The sequence below is a fragment of the Geospiza fortis genome, unplaced genomic scaffold, assembly GCF_000277835.1.
Source record: "Geospiza fortis unplaced genomic scaffold, GeoFor_1.0 scaffold443, whole genome shotgun sequence".
In the NCBI taxonomy this organism is placed as follows: Eukaryota; Metazoa; Chordata; class Aves; order Passeriformes; family Thraupidae; genus Geospiza; species Geospiza fortis.
The window spans coordinates 5,205,714-5,229,142 of record NW_005054335.1 but is presented as its reverse complement, the minus strand read 5'-3'; the positions used below and the strand labels follow the sequence as shown (position 1 = coordinate 5,229,142).

The 23,429-nt window shown below is 36.0% G+C and overlaps 1 protein-coding gene across 1 annotated transcript in view; it reads right to left on the bottom strand.

Moving 5' to 3' along the window:
* The window catches only part of HCN1 (hyperpolarization activated cyclic nucleotide gated potassium channel 1), a 165,679-nt gene extending 142,706 nt beyond the window's left edge, over positions 1-22,973 (bottom strand). Inside the window, exon 1 of the mRNA XM_031057831.1 lies at positions 22,554-22,973. Coding sequence (XP_030913691.1) covers positions 22,554-22,958 — 405 coding nt within the window. The 5' untranslated portion in view covers positions 22,959-22,973. The remainder of the gene's footprint in view (positions 1-22,553) is intronic.
* Positions 22,974-23,429: the final 456 nt, after the last annotated feature.

The following is a 23,429-nucleotide window of genomic DNA, read 5'->3' as shown; positions in this document are numbered from 1 at the left end:
CAGAATAGAACAGTGTACATTTCAGTCATGTGTTTGTTGTTCATATGGTAGGTGCAAAATTAAAAAAAATACTTTGTGTTCACATGCATTTTGAAATTTTGATTAATAAAAGCATTCATAAAAGGACATACATTACAAAAATTGAAAGTGTTAAGCAGTATTCTAAGATAAAATATAGGTACTTATGCATTCTGGATGGAGCCTGTACTATTTGAATAGTTACACAAAAACTTAATTTGTAAATTCAAATGTTCCATAGATTAGATATGTGTTAGACAGGCTTATTTAACAAAACTTTTGCCTACAGAGTGAAACCTACGTTTTTCTTTTCCTCTGCCTTCTAAGAAAATCACAGCAGTTCCTGGCTTAAAAATAAGTGAACAGTTGCAGTCATACTCCTTATGTTTCTTTTGCTGTTAGTCAAGAAAAACAGAAGTGTACATTTTTATGACATGATAGTGTCAGAAATATTGGTAAAAAAAAAACTCTGACACAGGGTAAAATATTGGCACTACTCTTTCAAAGATGTTGCCAGAACCTAATCTTGCTTTTCTTATAACTTATTAAAAATGTGCATACAATTAGTACATAATTCCCCTATTTTCACTGAGTCTGTAAACCTTATCAGTGCCATTCCATTGACTCTACAAGTAAAATTATTGGGAAGTGTGTATTTCAGCTGTGGGTACACTGGGATATGTTTTCTGCTAATTGTTCTGTACTGCTTATAATTATGCTTGGTTTACTTGAACTTGCTTGTAATTAGTAATTTTTTTTTAGGCCAGATAATTCAGTCTAGCTTGTAAGACTATTTAAAAATAGAAATGTCTTAGGGAAATACTTTGGGTGTACTGAAGAACCTCTTTGGAGTGAACTGGGCAGATGAATAGGGTTGCCCTGGACTTGCCTCTCTAGCAGGTAGCAGCCCTGGGCAGAGTGCTGCTGCACCTGGCCAACGTGACTCGGCTGATCTGCTTAGCGAGACACGCCTCCGCGGGAATTAAGGTGCAAACAAGGCCACACACCAGAGAAAACAATATGGACTTCATCTAACTATGGCTGTGAGGGAGAGAGAGAGAAAGAAATAGAAAAGAAAGAGAAAGGGGGAGAGGGAGCACTTCAACACCAAATAAACTAGTTTCAGGTGGGACTATGGTGCAATTAATGAATACAGAAGACCATTTGATGCAAGATTTCTTAAGAATCTGTCAACAGATTGTGTAAGAAGTGAATATTTTTGTCCTACTTAGTGGAGACAAGAGCAGAGATTGCATTACTGTCTATAATACAAAAACTGAAGCAAGTTTTTGTTGCCTGCACTAGCAATTTTAATGTCCTGCTTGTGATATTGGCTTTTTTTCATCTTGCAGTCTTGTGATACTGTGTTTGAAACCATTATTAGACTAAAATTCATCATCAGGGTCTTAGATTTTGTTTAACCATGTGAAATAGACAATTCTAAACCTAAATTTTATTTTCTTCAATGTCTCTTATTGAGCTAAAGTAACTTTTTTTGTTACTTCTGTGAAAATACTGGTGAGTATGTTCAGTTTATTCATATCCATTTCACTTGCTCCTCCACAAGATCATTTCACTTGCTCCTCCACAAGACTGATTTACTTCATTTATTGGAAAACTGATGAATGATGAAGCTCACAACTCAAGTAACAGATATGACAGAATTTCAACTTGTAATATTAGGTGTCTAAAAAACTGCTTACTGTGAAGAAATCAGGACAACATATTTTATCCAAACTTTTCATGTTGCTATCTTCATGAAGAGATTTTATTTTTTTTTACTGTGGTTCAGGACTAGTTTTGTAGCTTAATAGAGAAGTGAATTGATCTCAAAGTTAAATGAAGATAGAACTTAAAAAAAAAAATCTTACAACCAGTAACAAACTGGTGCATTTTACAAAAATTCTAAAATTCTTTCTAGACGCAGTCAAATAGGCTCACCCTCTCTCACTGACTCTTAGCAGTTTTAAGGAAAAGACCATATACTTCCACCCACTGCCTCATGGTAAAAGGAGCCAAGGAATGAGCCAGCAGTAGCTCCCATCTTCCAGTGCAATGGATATCACAGTGAAAGTGAATGAGGCAGCAGAGAGGACAGAAGAAAATAGGAGGGAAAACCAGAATTATATAAAACCACTAAAAGTCTTATTTCTGCAATAATATTGAAACAAATCTAAAACAATAAGAGCATGAAGACTCAAAACCAAACTTGCAAACAAACAAGCAAAGAGAGTTAAAGAGATAAAAGGAAAGCTCAGGTTGAGGACACAATTCTCAGCATGTCCCTGGAAGCATGGTCTGGAAGCACTCCAAGAGATCAGACTGTCTGAAGGTAGGATTACCTACACCTAGAGCATTTACCTGACCTGGATCTTGTGGAATGTCTGAAGCACTAGTTATTTCCTAAAGTTTTGGTGGTTTTTTTTTCCCAGACCGTTTAGTTCCCGTACTACCATACTTCACCTACACAACAGTGTGACCTCCATGCAAACAAAGTGTACTCAAATGCAATCTAAAGGACAAAGTAAAATAATACCAAGAAGATGACAGCCAATGTCAAGCAAAACATAAGAAAGTAGAAAGTAGACTGAATTTGAAGCATGGTGTATTAGTAAATACATCATTTAGCCTTAACTAAAGTTACTCTATTCAATTTTTCAACTTTGTGTCATTTTCAGTGTTACTTGCCATCAAGTCAAAACTAAAAACTGAGTAGAGAGCATGCTCCAACATGCTCCAAAAATACCACACAATTATCCCGTCTAGAAGTGATATTGTCACTTCACATGAAATAAAATTCAGTATGGTTATGAAGATCATATAAAGCCTAAAATGCAGGTTTAATTTATAAAGGCTGAAGTCCTATTAAAGCTGCTGCCTTTCTCCTTAGGTTCTTTGCAAGTGATAATAAAACATCAAGATATGTATGTTTTTGTGACAGCCCATACAGTTTTATTCTGACTTTCTACTTGAAACAGTATTTTTTAAAAATGCTATCTGCCTCTTCTCCTGATTCTCTGAAAACTGCTCTGGTAGGTCTTGTCAAAGTAGCCTAATGCAAACCACCAGGAATCAAAGTCTCACAGATTTAGAATCACAGATCATAGAATACCACGAGCTGGAAATGACCATCAATCCCAACTCCTGGCTCTGCAAAGGACAACCCCAAAGAAATCACTTCATGATTTAAGAAGCAACTGTTAGTGGTACTAGCTTTGACAACAATACCACTAGCTTCTATGTAATTGTTTAGGAAATTAGATACTCCATGATGGTGGAGGAGGACCCGTGTTTCAGACTGTCCCACAGGACATATGACTCACCATGCTACAGACCATGATAAATACGAAAACCTCACACTTCTCTGGCCTCTGTGTTTTATATTGCCTATCCAACCACATCTGGCTCAAGGCAAATACACTTGGGGGCACAGCATGTAGAATGCCTTTGAATCCAGTTTTGAAAAAAAAATCCTTGGCACAATTAAGAGCATAAATATTACGCATCACAAGTTTTCCCCAAATATTATCTGCATGATAATTTTTATATGATAGCTTTTTAGACTTGAAAAAGCAGAGAAGGTATGAAGACCTCAAGAAGAGAAAAACTGCTAAATAATGTATGCTGTAATTGAAAAGTAAAAGCCAGACAGCATCAAGAGTGTTCCAGGCAGTGTAATAGCTTTATCTGTTCCTGAAAATGAGTCATTCTATTTCAGAAAATGCACGGTCGCCACTCTTAGTCTGCACAAAAATCTGCTATGATTTTATGTAACTCAGTAGTATATCTGATATAAAAAAAGATATATTTCAAATTGGGAAGTACATTTCTTTCAAAATGAAAGAACATCACTTCTCCCAACATTTTTGGAGAAGGAGGAGCAAGGAAGAAGTTAAGGACTTGACAATATTGAAATATCCCATCTCTCAAAATTAAAATTGCAGCAACTGTGTATATAAAATGAAAAATACAAAATATAAAAAATGAAAAATAAAGGTGAAATCAAATGTTTTGATTTTGTCACACTAAAATAGTCTATCTTAATTGAAGAATATTCTTTTTTGATTCTTCCTTTTTGAAAACATGACACTATTGTATTTTGTTCTTTACTGAAGCAAAGAAATATTTCAAAAGAGAAATGTTCAAGAAAAGACTGCCACACAACCCCAGCTGCTGTCTCTTAAAGTTGCATCCTGAATTGTGTTCCTTCCTTCACTGAGATGTCTTTATCATCATTCTCTAAATGAATAAAAAAACCCAAGACCTTCATTTAGAGTGTACTGAAATAATAAATAATCATAAATCTGCATTAAGGAAACAATCACTATGAAATGGCATAAATAACTTCTTCCTGTATCATCTTTCCTCATGATTAGAATGCACTCTGAATCTAACATACATACATGTCTTTTACCTGTGCATACATAAATAGATTTCACTAATTTATTTTTCCAAACTAACAAATGCACCCTTGAGCTTATAAATGACAAAAATTAGCTTTGAGGTAACAAAATAACATTGCCTTTTATACAGGATGAGGAATGTGGGATAATCAAACATTCCATGCAACGCATATCAAAAATCATGAACACTTTACAGAGTTGAGTAATAATAGACATAAATAGAATTATTACAGTGTATTGGCATTGACTATTTTCTCAGCAAAGAGCAGCTGTTAATAATAACTTTTCCATGAGCTGCTAGCACTGACATTTTAAAAGCAATTCTGTCACCAGTGGCTATAAACACCTTAGAGTAATGTGACAACTGTCAAGGCTTAAGAAGGCAAATAGAGAAAAGTTAATTTTCAACATCCATAAGATTAAAAAAAAGGCAGAAGAGTTAATAAACATATTCGTTTCAATTTGATATTGAAATTTTGGAAAAGTTGATATCTAGACATACCATCTGCCCATCTTTAGCAATGAGCCAGAAAGTTGTCCTCATCCAAAAAGCCTCTACAGCTTCAAACAAAACACAGACATTTCTATGTGCACTGTTAACAGGTCCAAGACATTTCTGCAATATAATAAAAAACAAATATGGAGGCATTTCTCCTGCAGAGCCCCGAGGCCAGACCACTGATCTGAGATAAGAAATAGATGAATTATTTCCTAAGAACAAAATTGAACCACTTCAATAGATCAAATAGGGAGTATGTAGTCATCTGATAATTTGGACGACTCAGTAGGGGGTATAGCAGTGTATCCAGGCAGGGACTTTATCTGATTTTTCTGTGCTCAAGATGAGTTATCTCATTTACTGAACATTATTCTTTTTGGCATCTCTCTCTCCCTTTCCATTTTCCCCCTCACATTGATGAAAAATATTCAGATCTGCATTTTTTCCACACTAAAGAGCTGTCATTGGTAGCATCACTCTTTCATTTTTTTAAAATTATTATTATTATTTTTGGCAACATGAATTGGCATTGGCTGTGAAAGCTCACAATTTGCAGAAAATGCCAGCTCTAATTATCCTAGAGCCTTAATTTATCACTGCCAAAATGAAGGCAAGATTGGCATGCCACTTGGGTGTGTTATAACACAAGGTCAGACATTGCTACTGCTGTTACTGGAATTATCTACAGTGCATAAAAATAGCAGAACAATAAAAGAAAATCCCTACTAATGGATAAGACATATTTAATCATCTAAGAGTGGAATTTTCCCTTCATTGGTTGCCTAACTACCACCTTCTCCCAAAGAAAATAAATACGTGGACACAATAACATCCAAGCCTAAGGAAGTTACATACATGGAACAAAAAATTCACAACAGACAAAAAACATTTCCAAGTAAGTTAAGTAAGTTTTTCCAAAAACTGAAGCTCGCTGGCCTTGTAACTATTGTTGAGTTGATATCATTATTTTTGACATTTTTATATCAATCATGGAATTGAAAAGAAAAACGCTAATCATGAATCATCTCCAAGGAAATTTACAGTACACAGACCCTCTGGGAGTTTCCCAGTGTCCCCTCCTTCCCTATATACTTATTCATGAGATTCCCTCATAATTGTATATTGAATACAGAGTGTCAGTTAATTTGAGAAATTATGAAAAAAGAAAAATTACTCAGACCAACAAAACTTAACTCTGAGAAAGCTCTTTATGAAATAGTACATAGCAGGAGATGTCACTCCAGAAATACAGATTGTTAAAAGCACTTGAAGCCCATCTTCTTTTCAGAGTTTGATTTATTCGGATTCGAGCCTTCAAACTATCTTCAAAGTATGCCACATTTCAGCTTTGAAACTTAAAATCTGTAAAATTCTCCAAAAGGAAGACTGTAGAAAGCAACGATGCTCACCAGCAGAACTGAACATTTCACAACTTCATTAAAACTTGCATTTCTTTAAAAAGTCTTTAACAAATAATAAGAAACCTCATCTATGAATAAAAGAATTCATGCTACATCCTACCTACTCTGAAAGAAAAAAAAATCAAATCAGTTTTCAGGAGCTTCAGAACTAAGACTTATGAAACAATATTGACATGGCTGGCATTAGGCAGTGCTCACAGAAACATAACAGAAAGATGATCTGAGGCACACAGCAGCTCCCTAACAGCTGCAAGCAAAGGCAACAGGGGACAAATCTACTTGCCTAAGAACTGCAGCAGTCTCAAAGCAATATAAATGAGGGGTACATTTAACACTGGGCTTGATGTGGGCACAAGGGAGCAAGAGCAGCAGAGCATCAAGAAGGGCTTGTCTCTAAGAGCCTATTCAAGTTCTTAAAAACCTTCACCCTGGTAGGTACAGAGGTTGCTGTAACCCCATTGATCTTACAGAAATAAACAGGATAAAAGGATAAAGACATGTGAATACTGGTGGATCAGGATCTGTGATAGCAAATCTGCACTACAAAGAGAAAGAACATTTTAGTGATCCTTTTTGGCAACTGCTGAGTCTCACAACCTCTTATCAATGGCACACCTAAAAAGGCATAGAACAAAGTGAATTTGTAACACTTTGTTAAGAATGGTGCTATAGCATCAGGGAAATCACTGACAACAATTAAATGTAAGCACTGGTATATATTTAATATCATTCTAAATTGCTGTGAACTACATCAAGGTTATAAGCCAATCTGTATTACCCTGAGAATGCCAAACTCCAACTGGTTCCCAATTTAAAAAGTGCTGACTGTCTAGAAATTAGCTGAGACAGGACAATATAACCTTGTACTTTACATTGCATTTTTATATGCCAAGGGCACCATAGCAAACAAGCAAAAGGGGAATCTTCAGCTGTCTACTAATTTTTGAAATCTCAGATTTGGAATTCCACAGATACCTCATACTCTACTCCTTCAAGCAGTGAGGGAAAAACGTGGCAAATTAATAACTCTGAATAGATGTTACTTTGGGGAAAAAATTCTTGAAAGTTGTTGATGGTTCATGGAACAGGCAAAAACATTCCATGTGACAGGAGATGTGCACAATCACAATGCTGGCTTTGAAACTGAATTTCAGTTGAAGAAATTGTAAATTTTTAAAGAAACATTACCTTACAAGAGGTAGAATAGCAATCTTAACTGATGCTGGTGCACTTAGCATGACCAAATCTAGAGTACAATATCTTTACATGCCAGCAAAGACAGTACTATGAATTACAAAGGTGTTACTCGGTAGAAACACACTTTGAAAAATAGTATAAAATAAAAGATATGTCATGTCAAGCATTTTTCTGAAGGTATGCAAATTTTTTTTGCTCTAGCCTTTTTAATGCCATGCTCCATTTTCCTGAGCCATTTTGGCTCACTGTTTCTTCTTATACTGATTAGATATAAATGCAGCAGATCTGTGTCAATGTTAGACCACCTTTTATCATATTTTCAGCTACCAATAGTTTATCTCATCACACTTTTAATCAGTAAGTAGATTAAGTCACCAAGCTGCTACAGAAACATGCCCTTTTTATGCACTGTAGTAAAACTTCACAATGAGCAGTTAAGGATTAAAAAACTCATTAAAATGCCCTTTTTCCATTTGAATTTTTTTTCTAAAACAGTCATAGTGAGTAGAAGATTGAGATTCTAGTAATGGGTCAAAGCATCTGATGCCTCTGAAGTACCTCTATCTATTTAAGAGTTACTGTAAATGATTGTGTTCTACCTACATAGTGGTTTCCATCAACACTTGTGAGCTGAACACTTCTCCCAGTACTCAACAAATCTATGAGAATTCTTTCAAAAAGCATAACACAGAATACATAACTTTTTTTCATGTATAAATACTTGATCTCCAATGGGAAACATTGTGAAGAGTTAGAATCAGTCATTCCCTGCTACTCTAGAAATAGTCTGAGAATACCATTTAATGTAACTGAATGCTAGCGTTACTCCTGCAAAGCTCTAGCACAATCATGGAACACATTTTTACATAAATGAACAGCAGCTTTAAAATAAACATTTTTAAAAGTCAGATCTATTCTTCTGTTCCACACTTAAAAGATATTGTCAGCAGACCTATCTATTTTCCACTTGCAAGTGAATTAAATGGGTCACCAAATCCAGTCTTAAGGAGACTCCAGAGTTTCCCCCAGTAAAATAGAAAATTTTCACATTTTCACTGGTGCCACCTCACTGAATTCGGCTGAGCTTAACTCAGAGATGGGATCACTGAATTCAAAATATTAAAAGGCAAAACTAAAGGAGCTCCATCTTTCCATTCTCTTCAGGTTATACACCTAATTTCTCCTGTAGACAAGTAAATTCAGTGCTATCACTGGCCAGGAGTTTGAGAGTAGCTCTAATAGCCAAGCCTAAGAAAGTCCTGATTTTGAAGTGTTTGCTTTCCAGTGATTAATGGCTGTTTGTTTGTGCTGTCTGCCCAATCTTTGGAAAGAGATGGACACTTCAGATGGTGCTGCTAAGAGACGTAACAGGGAATGTGTATCTGCTGACAGCTAGTCAATGGAAAATGTCAGGGCTGCCCTTTCTCCGTGTCATGGAACAGTCATTCCACACAACCCACATGCAGCCTTGCTGCCCCTCCATCAGTATGAGTGCTCCCACGCGCTCCATTAGGTGCTTAGTCTGGCACAAGGAATCAAATCAGGTTAGGTAGGGCAGTGTGCCAGTGCCAACTTCATCGATGCCAGCCCTGTCTGAAGCCCTTCAGACCAAGGCAAGAAGGGATAAACTCTTCAAGACATTAGCAGATGATACAGGGGGCTTCCTTGGGTTTGTTTCCTTTCAAAAATAAAGCACCGCTACTATAGGAGAAAATTTGTAACAAGGAATTAAACTTCATGAGTGGAAAAATTCTACATCCTGTAGCTTTCATCTTAAATGGCCTGCAAAACCCCTCATTTAACTCAGCAAATACAAGTCTAGATTAGAAAACCAGTTTTCTCTTATTTCCAAGTTTAAGAAAAAATCTGGAGCATAAGTCTTCTTGGTATGCATATTTGTACTAGCCTAAGTAAAAACTGTCACTAAAACCTCTCAGGTTTTCCATCTTCAGTTAGACTTGAGGGACACAGAGCTACTAATCCAGTAGCAGGCTCTAACGCTCCAGAGCCACTGCCCATTAGCACAGAGCACAGGCTCTGTGTCTTACCAAGACAACAACACAAAGGAAGAGGTGTGGGACTGAAAAGATATTGTGGGACAAATGCCTGAGTGTGTATTTTTCAGCTGGATGTCATTCAAGTACATCTGTAGCTCAATTTAAAAATGCAGTTGGATAAACTTTATCCGCGTAAAAGATCTGAAATGTGAAAATGCTGAAAAATATTTAAGAGGTTTATATATCAGCATTCCTAAATCATATTTTGAAGTGTAAGTCATTCAGTGAAAAGAAAAATGTCAGGCCCCAAAATTGCATCTCCCTGCCCTGCTAATCTACTGATTACTACACATGCCAAATGTTAAATATGTGCAAATGGAGAGGGGGAATGGTGCAAGTACTTCCTTGCAACATTTCTGTCCCACGTGTAGTGATCACAGCAGCCCACCTCAGCTGCTTACTCCTGTCTGATGGGGTCTGTGTGTATCTGACCCTACTACTGATGTCTTCTAGGTAGCTGGAAACCTGCTTCTATAAATGTCCCAAACTGCCCAGAGGAGTCCAGACAACTAAAGACTCATGAACACTCAAGAACTAGAACGAGGCAATTGAACAGGCTTCATAAGCAGCAAGAATATTAATTTTTACTAATTATTACTAATTATTCAATTCTTACATGATAATAACACTACCAGAAACCTGGAGATGCCTGTCAAAACTAGAATCCCAAAACATAAAAGATGAAAAGATGGTGACTGTTAAGGAAAAAAAAAAAAACCTACAAAACCAAACCAAACCAAATCTAAACAACAAACTGAAAACAAAACTAAGGCTCAGTGAAGACTACAAAGCCATCAAAAACTCTTGGCAGAAAATACCAGACATTGTGATTTCCAGTCAAAATTCCTTTACTGTACTAAACTTCCCAAACTGCCCAGACATAAATAGATTTCTTAAAAATCTGCCATTGTTTCCATAATAACAAATATAAAAATATAGTCAAACAAAAATATTTACACATGAAATTAATAAAAGCACTATTCAACAGACTGAGTAGAAATTACATTGAACATACTTTCTCTCTTAGACATTCAGAGAGATATTTTCTTGTGAGGTGCCACCAGTCTTTCTCACCACATTGATTCTGCTGAGTACTTTCAATGACAAGAACACAGTCAGGAGAGAAAAAAATGGAGCATTCAGTTTCCAGTGGCGAAGTGGGTATCAGAGCAGTGGAAGAAATTCGATCAGGTCTGTGACACCACCAGTCATATCACTTGCAAATTTTCACATAGCTTAGAATAAAAGACGATAGTCACGGAAGGTATGACAGATGAGCATTTTGATACTTGTTTTCTAGACAGCAGCACGTAACAAGAAGGACCAGTTATAAAGGAAAAATGGGCATGAGATGATTTTCCCTTTCTTATCAGATTTTTCTATTTTCCCTGTCCTCTCACCTTCCCAAGGTGTAAGATGCATAAGGGTTAATACAGTATTAAAATTTTGAAGTATTTTAGCACTGGAGCACAAAGCTAGAAGTGCATTGCTGCTTCAAGAACCTTAGGTCAAAAGATCAAAAAAGATGAAGCAAAGGGAGACTCCTTATGTATGTATAATAACCCTGCAATTCCAACTTTAAATATCTCAAGCCATACCTCTGTTATGACTCAGCAAAAATATACTATTTTTTAATTGGTGGGGAATTTTTTTGCACTACTCAGATGAAAATCTACCACTGGGCTAAATTTTCTAATTCTAAATGAGCTGATAATCACTACTTCTAGAGATTATTATGTTATTTATCACATCAGGAAAAAAACATCAACAAAGAAAGCAACAACAAAAACCCAAATGTTTAAAGGAAGAAGCGAGAAATCCATGGAACCATGATCATGACTCACGTGGATATTTTTAAATGAGGAGAGAAACAGACTTCAGTACTCAAATAATTCACAATGAAAACAAAACTTTAACTATATATGCTTCTTTTCATATTTCAGTGCTGAATTCACAAACTAAATATTGAACTGACCATCTTTCTTTCATTATCTGTTCAAACCTATGAGAAAGAAACCAATTCACTACTTGAGTCTTGAGAGCTTAAATAAAAATAGTGTCTATAATAAATAATGCCCTGATGTACTGTTATAACAATTTTAAATTCTTAGCTCTAACTAGGTTAACACAGATCTGTAGTTTTAAAATTACAATTTAGCTGCAGATTTCAGGTCTTCAGCTGTTTTTTCAGAACCATGTTCACTTTGCACAAAGTGTAAAGGTATCCATAGACATCTCCCATAAGAGAAACAATGGGAAAGTAAAATGAAAAGGAAGAAAGTACATGAAGTTCTACTGGAATTTCTCTTGCAATTGTTTTTAAAATAAGATAAATAAGAGATCTCTTCAATTATTTACTTCAATGAAAAAGGTTACAGTGTTGATATTCATTCTAATCATACAAACCTCTTACACTCTCATTTCTTGTGCCTTGCAGTTACTACACCCAACAAAAATGCTCCAAAAAAGACTGATTTTTACAAATTATTTTAAAAGATCAAGAAATATAGGCATTTGTGATATGCAAGTGTTATCAGAAACATAAATATATATCCAAAGTGGGCTAATCTGTGTATTAAGTTATCAAAACTGACACATAGGAAAAAAGAAAAAAACACCTTTGTGGTAGAGGTTGATTTTGCCCTGGGCAAAATGAGTAAATGATAGGAAAAAAAGTATTTAAATGATTGATGCTGGAGATAAAACAGTGTTTTGCTTAATTAATTTGAAAGTCCTTGCAAGAAAAATTCAAGTTACTTGTTTGGGTTCAGTATTTTAAATCTTCTGCTAGAAGTTTTAATCAAAATAAGGCAGAGTTTTGAAGGCAGGTAATCAAAACAAGGCAGAGTTGTAGAAGTTACCTCTTGCCTGTTGGAACTACATTTCAGATGCATTTTTTTTCCATTTCCTTTTTAAAACATATCTGACATTATATTTCCCCAGCTAGGAAACAATTCTCATGTGGGATGCCTAGCTATTTTTGAGGCAAATGAAGACATAATTCATGTCTTTGGTTAAGGGAAAAATCGATCATTCTGATGAGAACTACTATATGGTTTTCAATAATGTCCTTTGGAAATCCCACAGGAAGGTACTCTTGAAAAGACATTAATTTTAAATTATGCGCAGCAATATTTGCTTTCCAGGTTCAAGTTTTGGCCATAAATGTTGTACGCCACTATCTTTACAGTATGAACAGATGTATCAACTCAACAGTGAAACTTACAGTTTTTAGTTGAGATACAGGACTGCCTGTTTGTCATGAATCTTTGAATACTGGCAGTCACTTCAGGTAAACTGAGTACATGATGCAAGGAGAATTGATCCAGAGAGATAAAAATTGTAGGTAGATTTATTTTCTTTTCAGAGGTACAGAGTAAAGTGCTGCCTTTGAAAGGTGCGGTGAAGGTTAGGAACCTTCACCCTTGAAGACAAATTCACAGAAATATGTACATACACACTTGTCTGAACTACCAATGTTCTCTCACGTTCTAGATTTGTGCTGTTTTCTAGGGTTTTCTCTATTTTGTTTTTGTTTGGTGTGGGGGGTTTGGTTGGTTTTTGGTTGCATTTGGGTTTTTTTTGGGTGGGGGAGGGTTGATAGTCACATCTTTCTCTCTTCTACAGGCAGCTCAATTGAAAAAGGTCCATGGTTCTGGCAAAGATTACAGCAGTTACATCATAATTAGCCTTCAGACACTCATTTATTTTAGAGATGGGTTCCCCTCATGCATATACAGGGCTCCACTCCCACAGCTGCTCATCTGGGACAATCCATTTGGATTCAAAGCAGGATTGCAGGTATTGCATACAGTTTTGTCACAAACCCCTAGACAGAAATTACACCAATACACCACATGGCAGCAGCTTCTGCCAGGTCAAGAACAAGTTGGAACATTCACTGGAAAGAAGGGAAGTGCAACTAAAAGACACTGTACTAAGTTAAGCAGATGTACAGTTAAGCCCATTGGTTCTGAAAGAGAGGATGGGAAAAAAGATGTTCTTTAAGAAGATAAAAAAGTAACAAACAAAATGTTATGAGCTTAAATACATGGAAAGATGACAGCAAAACACCTGTCTGGGTTAAGAAAGGAGAAAATGATGAGAAATAGAGCATCTTTCTGTGACAGTGTTCACAGGGGTTCTTGGATTGGGGAAGAGACGAGGATCTGACTCCATGTTTCAGGAGGCTTGATTTATTATTTTATTATATACATTACATTAAAACTATACTAAAAGAATAGAAGAAAAGGTTTCATCAGAAGGCTAGCTAAGAATAGAATAGGAAGGAATGATAACAAAGGTTTATGGCTCGGCTCTCTGTCCGAGCCAGCTGGGCTGTGATTGGCCATTAATTACAAACATCCAACATGGACCAATCACAGATGCACCTGTTGCATTCCACAGCAGCAGATAATCAATGTTTACATTTTGTTCCTGAGGCCTCTCAACTTCTCAGGAGGAAAAATCCTAAGGAAAGGATTTTTCACAAAAAATGTCTCCGACATCTTTCCAGTGCAGTGTAGTGAGGAGAGATTAACAGTTCAACCACAGCAGTCATTTCTACTTGGAAGCAAGGAGCTCTAAAAGTCTCTGAATTAGGTGATCTCCCTGTTTTTTCCAGGTCACAACTACATTTCAGTCATACACATGTGGGATAATACTTGTTATTTGGAATAAACTCCATGAGGTTCAGGTTAGAAATAATTCATTTAATATAACGTACAAATGGTAGAGCCAAATTGCTCTACACTGCCATTTCAGCTCTCTAACCCTCTCTAAATAAGTTTATGCATTTGCATCTTACTCTCTAAATGGTAAATTTAGGCCATTTTACCCTTTCAAAACAGACCCTTCTTCCCAATTAACTGTTAAAGTACATTCCACTGTCCTCAATGGGAGCCATGACAACAGAAACCTACTTAAAAGAGTAATGTTACAGGTATTTTACTGTATTAGAAGGTTGTCAAATCTGATCAAATTCAGAACATGATCCTCGACCTATTGACATGCAGTGAATTCTGTATCATTTCAGTCCTAATTTGTTCAATAGAATGCCCATATGAGCTCAGGGAAATGACTCACTGGGAGAATAAATAAATAAAAGCAACAGTGTATGGATGGTCTGACCAGCACAGCCCAACACAAGTTCTACAGATATCTCCACTTTCTGCCTCTCAGACCTTTCTGAGATAACCAGACCTCTCCTACAAAATCCCCCAAAATTTCACCTGCACAGTGTTCTGCACATAAGAGAACCAAGAGAATACAGCGGTGGGCTTGTTATTTTCTTTTTAAAAGCTGTTCATTTCAACTGACAATTTTCTTCTCAAAGTAGAATATATTAAATAGAATATATACATAGAATTGTATTAAATTGAAATCTAATGAATTATCTTTTCACCCTTTAATAAATGATTACTTAATTTAAAAATTAAAATGCCCCTTTGAAGGCAAATGTTAGGAAAATGTTAAAATTTTTCATTTCCACTTTCTACACATACACTTTTCTAATTAATTTTTTACTGTAAAATTTATTTTTCAGATTTCAAATAGTAATGATGCACTGTAAGGACATCTTCTGGCTTTCTTTAATAGACACATCAATATATACTGTATTAAGAATTATTACCATGGGTTATATGCCTCCCATTTCAGCTGTTAGCTGGCCATATTCTACCACTAGTGGACTAGCAACCTGCCTTCAAATGTGTGTTTCAAAAATTTATTTTACAATTAATTATTTTTAAGGCAGCATAAAATGACCATAAAATATCCCTAACTATTTCTTCCCTAGCAGCTGCACAAAGAGAACAACTGACTTCTTTACTCACAAAGTTCCATAGGTATTATGAGAAAAAACGAAGAAGGAAAGGATTCTACATGGCATTAGTGACAAGGTGGTAATATTTTTAGTTCAATTACTGTTGTTAAATAATTTAAATTAAACAGCAATTCTGTACTGGTTACTATTAATATGAATTGCAGAGATACCTGAATGAATTGTGTTTAGCCTGCAAGGAACAAAACAACAATTGTCATTCTTGTGAAATCTGTACAATTTTTGATTTTTTAAAAATAAATTTGAAAAGAACTGAAAAATCCCATTCACATGTTCCCTCTCTGTCTCACTACTGCAAGAATCAATGTGGGAGCTTGTAATCCATGCACTCAGTGTGGGAAGGACCCTGCAGTATCGCAGTGTCCGAATGGCGAACCGTGATCCCAACCGTGCGCTGCCCAAAAAGCTCTTTGGCTGTCATCACCTCCTCCGACAGCCGCTCAGCTCCAGCGAGGGAGCAGGATGCCGTGGGGAGCAGCCAGCAGCTCTGTCTTGCAAGAGGACTGAACATTCCTGACCTCCCCCCTTGCCTGAAACGGGGTGTATCCAGCAGGCCATTACCCTGCACAGCTAAGTGGGTTTTCTGCTTCGGCTAAAAGTTTAAGATGGAAGAACAAGGCTTTTTTTAAATAAATCTGCAGCCACAGATAGTGTGTGCAACCTCTAGCAAGCGCAAAAAAAAATCATTAATGCCAGAATGGCTTAAAAATAGTGAACAATGAGTTAGACTTAAAAAAATAATCTGCTAAAAATCTGTGTTATACTTAAGTGTCAAAGACATGCTGACACTGCTCTGATAATTTTCAAAACTGATTGACTGGCATTATCTATAAATGTTACTGCAAGGGTGAGCCTGCCTTCTTGGGTCTACAGCCAAGTCCCCCAAGAACATTACCATGGAAGCCAGGCAAACACTTACATAAAGAAGAAAATATTATCATCCAGTTCAGGGAAATTTATCTCAGGCTATGTTCTACATTTCCCTGGTTTATCTCCCAGGGAAAGCATCACCACCACACAATTACTCTCCTGGCGTAGGCACAGAAGAAAGGCAGCTCAGTTCGCACAGTCTTAAAAAGGGGGTAGAATGATGAAGCAAGAAACTTTACACTCATTACACTTCCTATTTACTCTCTAGGGGAATGGATTATTCTTTCTATGAAAGTGATTATGCCTAGACCATAAAGTAGGATATTAAAAACCAGAATACTCAGTGTCTACCTACAGTTGCACGGAATTCAAAAGAGTGAAAAAAAAAAATCTTGAGTTTTTGTCAGAGATGTTTATGGATGTATGCTTTAACTGCAATGGTACATACATTTCTCAAACAAATAATTTAACTTGAAATTTTTCCTTACAAAATATTACACAACTGAACACAATTTATCCACCTAATGTTAAAATATGCACAATTTCATGTAGACAAAAAGGTTTACATGAAATGAGATCCATCATAATTTCCCATTTGGAACACTACCTGTTATGTAAAGATTATATTAGGTGCCCTGTTCAGCAAAACAGAGAATAGCCTTGTAAGTTACATGTCAAGGAAGAAAAAAATTAAAAGCCCTGTGGCTTACATATATTCATGAGAGTGATGAAAAAAAAAAATTATTCACACATTTACTTATTTTGTATAGCACTTTATGTTAAAATTTAGGTATCTTACCTCCTAATTTATGTAACTTACCTTCAGTTCTATCCACATATGCAAATTCTATTTAGCAAACCAGAACTACATTATCAAGACATAGCCTCAACAGTCTCAAAGAAAATGCCTTTACACCCTCTAATTTTAAGTGGGAAAAAAAGGGCTAGTAGTCCAGATTCCATCTCTGTGAAGATTAAAGACCTTGGTGTCATTGAGACAGAATATCCATGAGCCAACATCCCAATGGAATTAGGGAGGAATACCAGCACTGCAAGTCTCACCCAGGAATGAACTGGCAGCTAGCACAACACATTCCCTCAGTGGAACAGGGCTGAGCAGCCCTCTGCTCTGATAAAGCTGGAGAGGCTCGTCTACTACAGCGATGCTGAGCAAAGAGCACTCCTAGATTTTTCAATTCAAAATGCAGCCAAACAGCATGTTTGGGGTTTTTCCCCTGTAGATTAAATAGAAATGGTGCTGGTCGGCACATGCCAAGAACTTACTGACCACAGCTGGTCATCATGATCTCACAGGGAATGCTGCAGAGCAAAGAGGAACCCTCAAGCAAACCTGGATATGGCCCCAGTCATAGGCTTCATATGGGAGAACACAAATTCACTAATTTATACAAAAAAAGGGGAATGCTTGTGTTTCTGTTTCCCTTCCTCTAGAAATGGGGATATTCTCCTACCTCCTACTTTCACCTTCTTGATGGTAGGAAGGCAGAAGACATCAATACAGAGTCTTTGCTGCAGAATTCACAGACTTTGTGCCTCTTTTCCCTCAAGTTACTTAACAAATATCCTCCCCTTAGTCCTTAAGAGACAGACAACCATGAACCATGTATTTGGTTCATGTACCTCTAAAAGGCAATAAAAAAGTGTCCCACTTTCAGCTACTCTACTTCAAAATTGCCACTCAACCTGTACTGATGTGCTTATTTGCAGTAACTAACTAATTGACACAACTATATGGGGCCTAAAAAATGTTCTTTAAAATACCTCCTTGGACAACAGGCGTTAAAATAGAATAAAAAGAAAGTAAAATATGCCACCTTCCATTTCCACATGGCTATTAATTAAAAAAAGTTAAACTGTAAAACATCATCGATAGGAAAGCCCCATGCCTTGTAGACAGAGTCCTGTTAAAATAAAATAAAAATAAATTAATAATCCAGTCAGTAAAGATAAGTGTTTTCAACCAACACTACCAAGTACCCACCTAATCCATCATCTCTCTCTTCCCACACAAAAAGTCAGTGATCAAGAGGAGAGAAAAAAGCCTTGAATTCCCATCTGGCTTGAGATGAAAGAAAAAGTTGCTTGGTTTTCTTGTAGCGGAAAAAAAAGTCATCTGTGTACCTACCACAGAAACAGCAGGCTACTGAAGTAGAAGTTTTTTCTGTTGTCTGGGTAAGTCTTCCTTTACAATAATTTTATTTAGGAAATAATAATGGTTCATCACAGAGACACATAATGTGTGTTTTTGTACCACTGTCAACAAACAGAACAACAAGGAGAGGACACCTAGTGGTGGTCTCTGATCATCAGGGCTGGTAGCATGGGAGCAACAGATGAAATCTTTAATGCAGGACCTGATTTGGCAAAGCTCTCACACTCTTAATTTTTGAGCACTTTAGTAAGTCTTAGCATTCCAGGAAGCTTTTACTTGTGCACTCTTCTGAACCTGCATTACTGTGAATATCAGAAATAAACCAGCAAATTTGGAATATGGTATGTTGGTGTGATATGCTCAGGAGTGTGTTTCATTAAACACCAGAGCTTTATCAACAACTAGAGCTGACATTGATACTCAGGTAGGTTCATGAAACACAAAAAGGTCTGGCAAATTGAAAACCAGATTTCAGTAGAAGTTGAACCAAAATAAGACATGGCTGCAATTCACATTTTTTGCAGATTTTGCCATGTGATTTTTTTTCAGAATATAACTTTTATTATACAACGTGCAATAAGCATTGATTCTCTTTAAAAAGGCTTCTAGTTCTACATAATCAGACATCCCAGAACAAAAAATACTTAGGGCACATTTTTGGAAGAATGACTTCTACTTACTTGTAGATTTACTAGGTCTTGTCTGTGTTTAGAATAGCTGTAAGCAAAGCTATTGAAGTCTGGGTTTTATGCAGCTTTCGGGAAATATTGTAATTTTAAAGAACCAGTAAACTAGTATCATAGGCAAATAATACTAGTGGCAAAGCAAAGTGGCATATCATTTGGCATGGAACAATGTATTTAATTGTTTGTATCTTTTATTTTAATTGTTCACTGATCTAGGAGCATATTTAACCAAGAATAATCTACTAGTTGCATGTAAGCCTAAGTAAAAAAACATTAAAAAGACAGAAGTTAAAGGATAATTTAAAGATAAAACTTAAAGGAAATATGAATTAGGTCCAGGATCTCCTGCTCAGTACTTTTAGGAATGTAAATTTTAAAAAATTTCAAAACAAGCCCCCTGTCAGAAATTAGTGCAAAATTATAATTTCTGTAATCATCAATTTAAATATCGATTTTTTTTCTTGCATATAATTTAAGTAAATATATGATCTATTTTCAATATCTAAGTCTAAAGGACTGTAATATTACAATTTGTAGCTAAAAAGCAGTTTCAGGGAAGTGTGAATTTGCATATTCAGTATATTTATTTCCTGCCCACACATCTCCTGTCCCTTTCTTGAAGTGTTTCTTCCCATTTCCACTGAGCCATTCATGTAGGTAAATAATTAGCATCAGACTGATATGAATGTATCAGTCAGTTTTCATATATATTCCACCACAGGCTATATCTGTTCCATAACACTTAATGAGGAGAAAGCTTCTGTAATGCATACATTATTTACATCAATATTACTTTAGGTGTCTGCTGGCAGCTTGATCTTAATTTAATTGACTTAAATGATGTGGAAATAAAGAAGAGGAACCATGTTTCACCAGTGTCACATAAGAATCTTTTAAATTTTTGCTCATCTTAAGGTTCAGGATACCAACCACCTGAATTCCACATATGTGATATGAAGAAAAGCTCAAACAATGTCAGCCTGCCTTTTTTATTTGAGTATGTAGAAATACAGGGATAACTGCCTTATCATACAGCTTGGGTTGTTCATACATCAGTTATCCATGGATAACAGCTATCCAAGTATTCTCTTGGCACATTATGAAGATTGAGTTTGCTGGCTGTCCTCTCAATATTTTTGACATAATGGTTATAAAATTCTGGAACCAAATACATATATTTCAGATTTATCTGCACCACATTTAAAACCAACATGTCAGCTCATACACAAAAACTATTAATACACACAAACAGGCTCCAGTTCTGTGCCATAAAAATTAGTTAACAGTTGCTCCTTGTTGTCCATGTGCGAACACACACATACAGAGAACATTAAAACCAGCAGCAGTCTCGCTGACTACCCCATGGGATAATCTAGTTATTGTTTCCCAGTAATTCAGCAAATGTCATCCCCAACCACTTGGTTTGTCTGTCTGTTTTAAAACATTAAGATATTGTAACACACATTTTCCAGGAAGCATATATGAAAACCCATGACCTTCTGCATTTCTGGTCCCTGTAAAATGCTAAACAAAAATAAAAACAAAGAAACAAACAAAAAAACCTACCTTTTTTCTTTCACGCATTTCATTTTGGGGTTTATCAAAGCCTGATTCAGACTATATATTCTCTCTGTTCTCACATGTGATTATTTTTTTCAAAATCAGCCAACAAACTTTTTGCTGCTTTATTACAGGCTCAAAATAACCCCCCAAAAAAGAAAAAAAAAAACCTCTACCTTTAGATTCCCTTTTACCTTCCTGTGAACTTATTTCACAAATTTTACTAGTGGAATTAAAGCTGAAGTTGCAATCAAGCAGCCATTAGCTAAACGGACCAAACAGCAGCTACTGCTGATTTGGACCACATACTCTGGTCACTTTTAGTCCCATTTAGTGACCAATTCAAATATTTTTATTTAGATTACCTGATTTCTGTTTGACAACTGACAGAAAGGGGGGGAGAAAGCAATTTATTTCTCTGCCTAGTAGGCCTTTACAGTGGCAAGTGACTAACTAAAGCTGCCAGAAAACAATGTCATTGAATTCATTTCAGAAGGTTGTCTCTCTGTGAAGCACAGAGGCGACAAAAGCACAGCTTTATGGTAGAACTGCAAAATATGCTTAATCATTTGCCTTAGTTGAATATAGTACAAAAATTACAGTGCTCTATTTCTGTACAAAAACATCTTTTCAGTGCTTTACAGAGAGGCAAAAAGAAGTAGCTTTACCAAACAGAGTAATAAAAAATAATGACCTATTTCAGGAACTTTTTGAGAGACTACTATAAATTTTTTAGACTTTTGATATTTAGCATCATCCGGCATGATGCCATTTTAAATTGTAATCTGACTTTATTTGAGATGGCTCTGCTTTTAGGTTCCTCTTAAACCAGAAAGTGCATATTATACTAGAGATAACCAGCAGGGAAAGCACCAAAAATAGTACCTAATCATCCTTCAATATTAACTTAATTAAATAAATTTTATCACATAGGTGAATAAATTTATGGAAATCAATTTTAATACTACTTCCATAATAATGCTCTACAAAATAATTCTCCTTATGCTTACTGCAAGAAAGGTTTAGAAAACAGCAATTATTTTTCCTATGGCTTTAGCACTTCGGTCTAAAACACATGATGATATTCAGAAATACAGAAATGAGGACAGGCAAGAAACAAAATGGTGGAACGTGCCAATGCATTGAGCATTTCCCAGCCATGAGTATGCCAAAGTGGGGAATGGCATAATTTCCTGGAAAAGTCACTATGCCAAATTGAAAGGTAGTATAACATCAAATGGAGTATAACATCAAATGGAGTTGACAGTTTAGAAGACAGTGACTCGACATTTGAACTGCCCATTTTTCATAAAGAAGGCTGGTATTTATGATATTCAGCCTACATACAGCCTTCAAACAACGAGCATTCTGAGGAAATCTACTCAATGGTAGATGGTTTCAATTTCTTATAAAATAGAAAAATATAAACAAGTTTAAGTTCTCTGTGACTACAAGAGTCTTAATAAATTTAAGTGCTAGTCATCAAACTCTAGTGCAGGTTTAGGCGCTTGTCAAAATTTCTAGTATTCCTTTCTAGCACCTTATTCTGATATTTTGGACATTTTGTAACATCATTAGGAGTCCATCCATGTGTATTGTACCAACACAGAACACATTTTGGTCTCTGCCATTAGCAGAGAGAAGATGGTTACTCTGTGCTGGTTGTGTCCAAAAATGCCTTGCCACTAGCATGTGTTTGTAATTACACCAAGTAGTGAGGTAAAGCTGTGTTACATTCTTGTTCTGGTGCAGCTCTTCACAGAGATTGACCAGTGTTGGGTAGCAGTAAGATCTTAGTGAATGATGTTATGACCATGTAATTCTTACCTCTTCCCACTGGTGTATGTATCTTATCAGTCTTGAAAGGCGCAATAAACGTAACAGGCTGAGGATTTTTGTAAATCTCACAATACGAAGCGCTCTTGCTGTCTTGTAAACCTCTGAATCCATTCCTTTTTCTACAATGAGAAAGATATAATCCACTGGTATTGATGAGATGAAGTCAACCACAAACCAGCTTTTTAAGTAATTCATCTTAATGATTTTAGGGTCCAGTATTATTTCAGAGCTGTCTTCATTTACAGTCCCAGTTCTAAAATTCATTATCAAGTCCAATAGAAAAACAGTATCTGATGCCACATTGAAAATAATCCATGGTGTTGTTGTTTGTTCTGTGAAGAATGTGATTCCGACTGGTATAATGACAAGGTTTCCAACCATCATTATGAGCATGATTAAGTCCCAGTAAAACCTAGGAAAAAAGGAAGAAAGAGAATGTTTGATGTAATGTGGTAAAATATTACAAAATAGTCTCCACCATGCCACCAACTTGACCAGCAGATTTTGTTATTACTGAATAAATTATTGTTGCTTTAACTCATTCAGCATATTCATAGTTAGCAAAGATACTGTAATTAACACATTTCATTATGTGCCTTCCTTCTCAATGGCCTAGCAGTCCATGGGATATCACACACTGAAAGGTGGGCATGTGTGGCACTGAGCAGATTTATTCAGACTCCTGTCAAAACCTCTTTGAGCTTTTATATAGATAAAAACAATGTCTTGTGCCAACCAGAAGTGCTTTATCAATGCAACAGTTTTCCTAAAATTTCTGTCCAAATGGAAAGCCAAATACTTAATAGATATATTAAATGTCAGTATCTCTTTTCAAATGTACTGATACCATTACTGTGCTGGAAT